A 12025-nucleotide genomic window follows, 5' to 3' on the forward strand; every position below is an offset into this window, starting at 1 on the left:
AACACACTTTTTGAGCTCGAAATATAAACGAGCCGAACACTGGGCTCACTCGTGTTTGGCTCGTTTACACCCCTCCGCCGCCAAAACAATTACATATGCCTTATATGGGCTATTTTCAAACATGCGATGTTAAAGTTCACATAGTCAAGTGGTGCCTCACTTTTCATTGGTCACCTCTCCTTGTTCCACCTACATTTGCTCTCTCCCACCTAAAATAAAGGAAACCAATAGCCTTCTATGTTAGTTACCAAAAGCGCTCTTAGTCATTCCCTCTTGGATGCTAAACAACATTTATTCTTATCACATTTGCTGTCTTAAGCTATCTTTTGATGGCCTTGATGATGTTATTCTTCTAGATGACATCAGCATACCCATAACATCTATCAATTATCGTGTAAAAATTGACTTAAAATCCGTGTTTGAGTTGGACTCAATTTTTTTCTTGGGTCAGATTTGAGTATAAAGTATAGATTTTTAATCATTTCGGCTAGGTTTGGTTGATCCAAATAACTCAAAATCAATCCAAAATGACCTTGTTGCTATTTGAGTTTTGGTTAGGCTTGTTTGAATCATGTTAATTAGAGTAAATAAGCCTTATTTATGCTAATTGAGTCATTTTTATGCAACATGATTGTACCATTCATAGGATAAATAGGTTAAATTGGTCTTGTTCAATTTAGAAGTGTTTTGGTTGAGTTAGGTATGGTCAAAATATTTTGATCCTTATAATTAATGTGTTAGATTCAGATCAAGTATTTTATGTCTTGGTCAAATTTTGGTTATACTCAAACCCAACCTGCCAACCCAAAATATCATCTTTTCTGTATATAGCTTGAAAGTGGAATGTTTTTTTTTTATATATCAGTTTTGTTATTCTAATAATGTATTTCTCGAATTCCGACCCATTGTTTTCCATTTGAAGGATTTATGTTGTAGGACAAACTAAAGAATGATGTCTATGAATGGTCCATCTTTTTTGCTCCAATCTCCTATTTATTGTTTTTTCTAGCATCAAAATCGCTTTTGCTGTTAGGCATTGTAGATTAGGCAATTCATTGAACTAAATTGTAAACCATATTAGCTCCCACTTCAATTTAGATTTATCATCCACAGTCACTGCTATCGTGAACACTCAATTGCCATACATGTTAATATAAATAAATTTAATAAAATTTTATTTTCTTCCTCTAGTGTTATATCTTACTTGTTTTGAAATACTGTTATCAGATTGCATGATTCTATCACTATATCGAACATATATGATACTTTCCTGAAAAGCAAAAAATTCAAATGTTCATGATGTCTTCATTAGCTTCACAATTTTAACATAAAAATTTTCGATCCTAAAAAGAGACTCAATGCTCCTACTATGATGGCAAGTATGAAGTACTTAATAGCTTCCTATCTACAAATAGCATCTCATATTTCACTCGTCTACAACACATCTACACCCATGTGAACCGACTGGATTCCCTGAAAGATTTCATCGAGATATTATCAAAATTTTCTCTTCTTTTTCATTTTTCTATTCCATATTCTTATTGGAGTCATGCTTTCATGACGGTCTTCCTCAATAAAATGCCACCCCTACACATGTTTTCTCCATATGAACAATTGTTTTGCTCACATCTCAACTATTTCAAATCTGTTTTGTTGGGTTGACTCTGCTACTTATGGATTTATTTGTACACCACAAACAAACATGAATAATGCTCCAAATCTCATGTCTTTCTCAACTACTACCTCATTCAAAGTGCCAATTTTACCTTGATGTCACTAATTTCAAAATTTATCTCATGTTATACATAAATTATTAATTATCTTTTCTCTTACAACCCTTTACTCATCTCTTGCACATACGAAGAAACAATCTCCTCATGGTGTTTTATCAACAGATCCCTCTTTCTTCCTCTAGGTTCCCTTCATGCACTCCATCCATAATATCCCACCTATAAGGCCATCATATTCAACCTCCACACTAAAGGAAAATCACACAAAACCCTCACTTCTCCCATAAGCTCTCTACAAATCCGACACCTTCTACAACACGTAGCGAAACCCCCTCCCATCCTAATAATACTCATCCAATGAACACACAAGCCAAAAATAACCTTCACACCAATTTAAAAACTAACTCTCACAGCTAGATTAAACTGAGCATCTGACTTTATACCCACCACTGTAACCCAAGTACTCAAAGATAACTACTGACATTGAGCCATTTCCAATGAATATGATGTTCTAATTCAAAATGTAGCATCAACATTGTTCTTCTCTACCTCTGTTCAAAAAAACGACATAAATGAATTTTTTTGTCAAGCAAAAATTTGATGGCTCTATTGACATATTAAAATCTCTATTTGTGGCTAAAGGTTTCCGCCAGTGCTCGGGATTTAACTACCATGGCACCTTCAATCTAGTTGTCAATATCACCTCTATATGACTAGTTCTCAAGGTTGTGGTCCCTCTATCAACTTATTATCAGCAATGTACTTCTCTAATGCTTCACCAACACAAATCAACAATGTATCTCTCCAATGCTTCACAGACACAAATCATCCTACATGTGTGGAAGCTCGTTACTATATGACTATTGGTCCCTCTATCAACTTAGTATCAACAATAGTTGTCTAGCTCACCACTATATGGCTAGTTCTCAAGGTTGTGACCCCTTCAACAATGTATTTCTCCAATGCTTCACCAACACAAATCATCCTACATATGTGTGCAAGCTTTGCAAAGCCATTTTTGTTCTCAATGATGTGATTTTGTACCATGAACCATTACATTTTTTTTGTTGCTTTTGGATTAGCAACTCTCCCGGTGATGAGCCTATTCTTTTTTAATGCTAGTGATGCACCCATCTGTCTTATGGTTCAAGGTTGTATTTGGGTTGGCGGTGTGGTGGCGATGCGGTGCCACATCCTTGTTTGACCACTGCATTTTGCCGGTTTTCTCAAAAAGTTACAATTTAAACCTGCATTTTCCCAATACACTTGGCTACTTGTGGTGGCTGCTAGAAAATTGCGTTCTGACTTTTTCAAAAAAGAAAATTTTTGTAATAGCTACCGTAACTTTTTGAATACCGATTTCTTCTTTAGCAGCCTCAAACTGCTGCAACTACCCCAAACAAACACTAAGTTAATTATATGCATATCATAGGTGATTCTAGCATAGCCATGTAATACTATTTAACTCTTTTTGCTCGATGATTCCATATTAAGGATGTTGGGCCACTACACTATATCTTGTTCTGGAAGTTGTTCTACATTTTGTTGGACATCTTTTGTCTCGATGTTGATACGTTCTTAATCTCCTTGTTCACACTAAAATGATGAAAACCCTTCTTATGATTAAAATGCTTGCTACCTTACCAATGCTCATTCTTCACTCTGATCCATTAAGCTCAATGATTCAAGTAATTTCTGTGCTATTATTAGGCCTTTATGATAAGCTAGCAAATGCTCTCAACAAACCACTTATGCGCACATTCTTTTCTAGATTGAGTATCAAGATTAGACTCGCCAATGGGAGCTCCTTGTTGTAGGTGCTTGCCGATGAATAAAGTCATAATTATTGTAATTAATTAGGATTCTATTTTTTTAGTTTCTTATGAACTTATTTAACTTCATATTGGAGTTTCCAACTTACATTTTAAATTTGGAAACCTTTCTTTTATAGTCTTATATAATTCTATGTTTTCAAAATATCTTTTGGAAAGAATGATATTCAAACTTTCTACACTTCTGTTGAACTTGGAATTCCTATTTCATAACTCAATGCCGTTATTGTTTACTTGACCAAGCATTCAACGTTCAGCAAGGATTTGTTTGGTTTCTAGAAATGTGGGCAAAAACTAATTAAAAGGAAGTTTGTAGTTTCAAGCCTTGTTTCATATGCATAATCAAGCCACAAGTTGACTGAATTTTACTTTATTTCTCCTAAAAGTATTCTAAATGTTTCTATAATTGGTTTGTTTTTTGAAAGCATTAAAACCCTTGACCTAGTCTTTAGAAACACGGGCAAATATCACTCTTGCTGTCTATTATGGCTGCTATTATGTGCATTGTATGAATTCTGTGGGCTTTTTTTATAAAATTTTGGTTTTTTTTGTAGGTTCCAGGGGCTCTGTGTCTACTTCAAGAGGCTGGTGAGGCAGAGACAATCCTTGAAGTTGGTGGTATTCTTTTGCGTGAATGGTTACCTAAGCCCTTTAAGCAGGATGTGGTGCTGGCTATGGTCCTTGCATATGTGGACTTGTCGAGGGATGCTATGGCTCTAAATCCACCAGATTTCATGGGTTGTCGTGAGCTTCTTCAGCAAGCATTAAAACTACTGCAGGTAACTCTCAACATATCGCCGAATTCTCTAGGCCATGGATTACATCAATTTTAGTGAATTTATCTGTCAAAACGTCTTATTTGTCATCTTGTGGCTCTTCAGTATATTTAAGTTTTTTTAGACAACGAAGGCTACAATTTTTAAATGTGCGTTTGTATATGTGAAGGATTATCAGCCAAAGCAAAGTAATTTTAACATGTATTTTAATAATTAAAACCATCAAATATATTCAAATCATCATCATAAACCCATTTCTTTAATTGAATGATCTAAATATCATTGGAATTGAAAATCAAAATTATACTTTGGAAGATTGACATATCTACCACTCGATTTCTATGTGTTTACATATCTAACATCTAAACTTCAATTTTTACATTCATAATCCACCCTACCTATGCATGAGATGGTGTATTTCACTTTTTAAACATAAAAAATAGTTGTATTTTTTATGTGATATAAATTATTTTGAGTATTCTATATGTAAATAAGTAAAGCTTAGGTGTTAGATATGTAAACGCATAAGAATTGGGTGGAATTTATGAAACGCCCCTTATCTTTTGTACAGAAAAATAATCCATTTAGTTCAAATTTGTGATTTCTGATTGATTATCAAATGATCGTAAAATTATTTATTTATATATGACGTTAGTTTTATAGTATGCATTGTATGCCAGCTCAAACTTTTTCATCCTTATCAAAATTATGCAATTAAATCCTTATTTGCATTTTTTTACCTATCAAAATCTTCATGGCTACAGGAGGAAGGGGCTAGCAACCTTGCTCGTGACCTGCTGGTACAAATTGATGAGACGTTGGAAGAGATATCTCCTCGTTGTGCTATTGAACTTTTAGCTTTGCCCCTTGATGAAGAACACGTTATAAAAAGACAAGATGGTCTGCATAGTGTACGCAGTATATTGTGGACGGTTGGTAAAGGAGGTGCTGCAGTAATAGGAGGAGGATTCACACGCGAAGATTTCATGAATGAAGCATTTGTACATATGACGGCTTCGGAACAGGTTTGTGAGAACTATTACTTGAGTAGTCATTGTATGCTTTGTGATAAGGGGTTGATTGTCATGATTTTTTTTTTTGAGGGGCATTTACATACCACCTAATTCCTATGTATGTACATATCTAACACCTATTCTTTACTTTTTACATTTATACCATCAAAATCCTTCATATTACATCAAAAATTCCTTCATTTTAACTTTTTTCATTCATAGGTAAAGTGGCATATGTGTAAAAAATTGAATTTTAGGTTTTAGATATTTAAATACATAGGAATTGAGTGGTATGCATGTAAATCTTCCTTTTTTTTATTGGTGTAAAGATAGATTTGTTTGCTGCGACACCAAGTGATATACCAGCAGAGAGCTTTGAAGTGTACAATGTGGCCTTAGCTTTAGTAGCACATGCCATTGTGGGCAAAAAGGCCCATCTTATTAAAGATGCTGGCAATTTATTTCAACAACTCCAGCAGTCCAAAGTTACCTCCTTAGGTTCTAATAGTGAATACACCATGAAAGCAGACCGAGATGTAGACTTTGCCCTGGAAAGGGGTCTCTGCTCACTGCTTTTGGGAGAACTTGATGAGTGCTACTCATGGTTGGGCATTGACGATACGAGTTCGCCTTATAGGAATCAGGATATCGTAGATTTCATCATGAGCAATTTGAATGTTGGCAAAGATCATGATTTTCTTCCTGGACTTTGCAAATTGTTGGAGACATGGCTTATTGAGGTTGTTTTTTCAAGATTTAGAGATACTCAAGGTGTACAGTTTAGGCTCAGGGATTACTATGATGACCCCACTGTGCTGCGATATTTAGAAAAGATGGAAGGAGGCGGGGCTTCACCTTTAGCAGCTGCTGCTTCCATTGTAAAAATTGGCGCCGAAGCTACAGCTGTATTTGGTAATGTAAAATCAAATGTAGTTGATGCATTACAGAAAGTGTTTCCATTGACTAAGAGGGAAGGAAGAAATAGCATTGAGGTTTCCGCTGGTGTACATAATTCTAAGTTTGAAGTAGGAATTGAAGAGCCCGGAATTAGTATCTATCAATATGTTAAAGAAAATAAGAATGAGGCTTATGAGAAACCCAATTCTGAATCTTCCAATGAGCAAGATTATACGTACATGATAAAGGAAGCAAGCATTAAGATTATGTGTGCTGGAATAGCAGTTGGCATACTGACAGTTGCTGCTCTTAGATATTTACCAAGGAGAAATTTGTCGCCTGGTTCAATAAAAGAAGTTGGATCAGAAATGGCGGCAAATGCAGTTCTTTCTGGTAATTATTAAATATTCTGAAACTTTTTTTTCATATATTTGTTTGGCAAATGGTAAATTGGTAAATAGTTTTCCATTGGAAAATTTTCAATCATATGTTGTGAGTTTTCTTTGCAAAATTTTCCTTCGTAATGTGGTGTCAAAGAGAAGTGTCAAAATAGTCCACTCTTTGCTGCGGGTCATATTAGTCTTAGAGTCTATTCAAGTGCCACTTTAGTCCCGGTGTCTTTTAATATGGGTTATTTAAGCCCCAATTTAAAGAATCTGATGACTAATTTGCACTTCTACATACTTTGAGAGGGTGCTATTTTGACACTTCACTCTGTTAGATGTATTATGGGTTGATTAGTTTGCCATTTGGAAAGTAGACGTGGCTTTAAATTTTTTTAACGATTGTGCAATTCTATGGATATGGTCCTTGATAACATGTGTCTTTATCAATTGCTTGCTAATGTCGAGCTCTTTTCTTCAAAAGCATTGTGGACTTGTTATTTACTTTGAAACAATTTTTATAAATCCTGTCACCATGCTCGAATATTTTATTTGTGCATATTCTTTCCCGTTTCCTGATATTATCCTCCTTTGGCTTTGCCAATCTGTGTACTAGTTCCCCCTTTCAACTACCAACATTGTAGGCCAGCCTTTATACCATCTCTAGCTCATATATTAGGAAATACATGCCTGTTGTTGTATTTTAATTACCTTTGCTTTCTAAGTGATATCTATAAACATGCAGGAGCTTCTTTCAAGTTTCAACCATCGGTTATGCTACATTATGAATCATTTAGATTAGCAACAATTTGCACCCTTTTTTTTATTAGATTTGTTTCGCTCTTAAAATTGTTTCAATGCTTTAGTGAATTTTTTGGTTTTTTTTTGTTTTTTTTTTGTTTTCTGGAGGTGAAGATAAATGATTATATGTTAAAATAATATTAATTTACATTTTTATGTTTGTTTCTTTGTAACTTTGAATATTGTGTTTAGTTGCTACTGCAATTCAGAATGTTGAAAAGGAGTTACCCAAAATGGATGCAAGATATGCTGAAACCCTACTCCGCAAGTGGCAAAATGTCAAATCTCAAGCCTTGGGTCCTCATCACCGTGTTGGGAAACTCCCAGAGGTTAGGCATCCATTTACTTAGCTGAACGTTTGGTTTACTGTACTACCACCACCTAAGAATTTAGTTAGAAGATTGCTTATTTTCTGTTAGGATTTTTTGTGCCCAAATAATATCCTCATAAATGGTCTAACCTTAGTAAGAAGTGCTTGAATCGTTGGATGCCCATCAATAAGGACCAAATCTCTCTCCTTTTGTTAATTTCAAGGGCCTGCCTGGTGAATTTTTAAACAAAGGAGACTATATTTCCTTTTTCATATAAATAAGGAACATTTGCAACATACTTTTTAATGTACTGATAAGTAGGGATGTAAACGAGACCAGCTTGAGCTAGCCCAAGGCTTGTTGGTGTTTGGCTCGTTCGATTTTTTGTTTCTTGTTGGTGTTCAGCTCGTGTTTCGAAATGATTTGTGAATAGCATGTTTGTGTTCGGCTTGATTCAAGCCTGAATGTTTGAACTAAGCTTGTGTTTGGCTTAAACTGGAGCTTAACAGCTAGAACTCCAACGTCGGCCACATGGTGATGGTGTTTAAAAGAGAGAGTTCTTTACATTTAAGCACCTTCTAAGGCTGCAAGGAAACCTCTCCCACAGATATGAGACTAAAAATTAGAAGAAAAATGGACAGTGGCCTTTTTTTTGGGGGGCATTTACTTACATTCCAGCCTATTCTTATGTATTTACATATCTAACACCTAAACAAATACGAGGGAGAGTGGGACTCTGAGATGAGATTGTGCTCATCTTTGCTCTTTTTTATTTTTATTTTTGTGCATTTACATACCTACCAACCAATTCCTATGTATTTACCTAAGCTTTACTTTTTACTTTTATACCACTCAAGTCTCTTATATGTATTTTTTTAAATACATTATAAAAAATTAATATAAAAAGATATAAATAAATTTTATTATTTAACTATTTCGAGTTAAAATGAGTCGAACACGTGTGTGGTTTGTTCATAAATCGAGCTCAAAAAAATTTCCGTGTCCATCTTGCTTGCTTAATGAAGGAGCTGAACTCAAGCTACTTGTCAAGCCGAACACGACTTTTTCGTGAACTATAAGCTTTTTTGATAGCTCCACTGACAAGTACATTGATCAAAATTGATGAAAAATTGTATTTAGCTGCTCTGAATTTATGTTATGCTTCTCTTTTCTAAGCAATTGCAAGGATAATGGAATTGTGAATTACACACGCTGGGACTGGACTTTCATAGATAAGTTCTACTTAATGGTTATGGCTATCAACTTGTTAAACATGTCTGGTTAATATCTAACCCAAAATTGACTAAGCATGAAATTACAAACCTACAATTTGATTTATTTTTTGCGTTGGGAACCTTGACTTCAACCCAACTTAGTTAATGCGGCACTTCTAACTCAAAGAAGAAAGTGTGAGCTAAGTGAGATTCAAATATCTTGCATGTTCATTGATTCAATTTGAGACTGGTAGTATGGCATAATATTGGCATGCATTGCATTGGATGTCTGCATTTCTTTAGCCAATAGTACATCATTGGATGTGACTTGTAGGAGTTTCCCTTCTTTCATCATGAAGAAAGCTGAAGGGAGTATTACACAACTAAAGAGAATTTGTAGAGAGCAGATTGCGTAATATATCTCATGAGGAAGTGGGATTGGGAATTTTGGGGTATATCATGGGTTATTGGACAACTCTAACCTCGTTAAATTAAGGCTGAATTTTGATTTTGTGGTCAGTCTAAATTCCACTTTTAGCTATTAGAGCCAACAGATATTGAAGACTAGAAGTGCCATTGGTTATTAGAGTTAACCCAAGCTTTTACTGTTGTTATCAGTTTTGGTGTGGATGTACGGACGCATTCGAAGTTGTCATTCTGTCAATGATGGTTCATATAAGGTTTATTTGAAATCTTTTTTTTTTTTTTTGTTTTCTTAGAGATATTGAATGAATGCTAACTGTATATTTTCCTATAACCATGTGTTTCTTCTTTAACGAAACAAATGACTATTTTCTTTTAATTTAAGAAATAGACTTAGAAATGTTTGTACATTCTTTGAAGATAGAGTTTTAGTAAATCAGCTTATATAAATTTGGAAGAATATAGTTACTTCATGATGGGAGTAGATAGTCATTTGCTACTTATTAATATAAATTATAATTAGAGATAAATTAAGCGGGACTTCGGGCGTGGGAGGCGGCAGATGGCCGTCTTTTTAGGTTAGCCAAATTTATTGTATAAATAAATTAATTTTATTAAAATAAAATAAAAAGCATATAATTCAAAATAAATTTATTACATCCCATTATCATCGATGAAGTTAATAATGATTACAAAGTTCCTCAATCTATTTTGTATTGTTTGACATATATAACAATTTCATTGAGATTCAAGCCAAATACTTTTTTCTCAGTATCAGTTATAAAGAAGCCAGTGGCTAGTTATCTCATATTCAATTATGCAATCGATGTTTGATAATGTTTATTGTATAAAATGTTCTCTCAACTGTAGTAATAACTACTGATAAAGTTGATTTCAAGTTAATAAATTTATAAACTAGGAGACATGTCATCCATTTTTATCTTAAACAAGTTATCTTGCAAGATAGCATTGTCGTTTAAAGAAGAGAAATCATGATTGATGTATGCATCGATAATATGTGGATAGCTTAGGAGATTTACTATGATATTACTCTGTAAGGAGTAGTAGTTTCCCTTTATAAGAAATAAATAATAAATCACTTAGGTTTATGCATGTCACATAAAGAAATAACTTAGTACTTGTTTCGGAGAATAATTATCCATCTTTGAATTTGCTATCAACTACAATACAAAACAATTCGACATGATAAAGATACAAAGTTGCTATTTCTTCACCTCCTTGTATTAACTGTCAATAAGTCTTTGAAGGTGGAGTTTGTATCTAAAACATTAATTTCAAAATATTGCAAAAATGTGACATTTTATTCAATAAAGAATTACATCTATTCTTCTTCATTATTTATTATTTGGGCATTAGATTGCTTTAATTTTGAACATTGATTAAAATATTATCAAATATGAGTATAAATTGAATGCATTTATATTATAACGGCTTGTAATAATGAAACTATAATTGGTAATGATCCAAAAAACATAGAAACCATACTACTATATTATTATTATTATCATTATTAGTGGTAGTAGTATTAGTAGGTGAGCTCAGCTATTCTTATTATCTACTTTGATTTTTTTTTTTTTAAGTAGAAATACAAAGGGGCATTCACATTCATACCACAGTTCTTATGTATTTTAATATCTAACACCTGAATATTCTTATTTAGAAGCATACCATTTAAATCTTTAACATCATTTTAAAAACACCGCCATCGCATTCTCTTAAAAATGAAATATATCTTTTTTATGCATAGGTTTATGGCACCAAGATTTTATGAGTGTAAATATCAAACTTTGGGTTAGATATGTAAATGCATAAGAATTTTGTGCTATGTATAAATTTCAACTTATGATTAGGTTCTAGAAGACCGAATGCTGGAGATATGGAAGGACCGTGCTGCTGAAGTTGCCCGAAAAGGCTGGTTTTGGGAGTACACTCTACAGGACCTGACCATCGATAGTGTTACTATTTCATTGGATGGTCGTCGAGCCGTTGTCGAAGCTACGATCAACGAAGCAGCGAGATTGATAGATGCTGCTCGGTCCGAGCACAAAGACTCGTACAACACAACCTATACGACTCGGTACGAGCTGGTTTGCTTCGAATCGGGCTGGAAGATAACTGAAGGAGCAGTTCTCAAACCATAGATTACATCTGTGAGTTTAACAGATTTTTCTCCATTTTTGGGCATTTTAGAATTATTGTTCTTTCATGACCGTTAGTGCTGGTCATTTAATGATAGTACTTGTGTTTATTAGGCTGTTTACAGTAGTGTGGTTCTATTTATTTTCTTTTGTTTTGATATTTGATGTATTTTCTATTTGAAGATAACTGGAGCAGCAGTTCTTGAACCTTTAGATTGCATCTGTAGAGAAGTCTGATTACATACATTCCACCCAATTCCTATCTATTTACCTATCTGACACCTAAATTTTATAAGAAAAAAGCGATTTGTGCAAAAACTTGATTTTTATTGGAACAAAAGCCTCATTGAAAAAATTTCATGATTTTTTCTCTATTTGAAGTATCAGTTGTACATGATCTTCTAAGATCTTGGCTATTCAAATATGTCTCTCTTGGCAATGAAAGTTAACTTTTAATGAGTTCAAAATGGCATTGGATTTGATCCA

General features: G+C 33.9%; 1 protein-coding gene across 2 annotated transcripts in view; it reads left to right on the forward strand.

The window, feature by feature from the left end:
• The window catches only part of LOC110026171 (protein ACCUMULATION AND REPLICATION OF CHLOROPLASTS 6, chloroplastic), a 13954-nt gene extending 2138 nt beyond the window's left edge, over nt 1-11816 (forward strand). Inside the window, exons 3-7 of one of the 2 annotated variants that reach the window (XM_020727021.1) lie at nt 4117-4341; nt 5103-5363; nt 5681-6641; nt 7625-7761; nt 11252-11816. In XM_020727021.1, coding sequence (XP_020582680.1) covers nt 4117-4341; nt 5103-5363; nt 5681-6641; nt 7625-7761; nt 11252-11542 — 1875 coding nt within the window. In that variant the 3' untranslated portion in view covers nt 11543-11816. The remainder of the gene's footprint in view (nt 1-4116; nt 4342-5102; nt 5364-5680; nt 6642-7624; nt 7762-11251) is intronic. The other variant, XM_020727022.1, reaches the window with a different exon arrangement.
• Nucleotides 11817-12025: the final 209 nt, after the last annotated feature.

This window comes from Phalaenopsis equestris, unplaced genomic scaffold (assembly GCF_001263595.1).
Source record: "Phalaenopsis equestris unplaced genomic scaffold, ASM126359v1 Scaffold000354, whole genome shotgun sequence".
Lineage (NCBI taxonomy): Eukaryota > Viridiplantae > Streptophyta > Magnoliopsida > Asparagales > Orchidaceae > Phalaenopsis > Phalaenopsis equestris.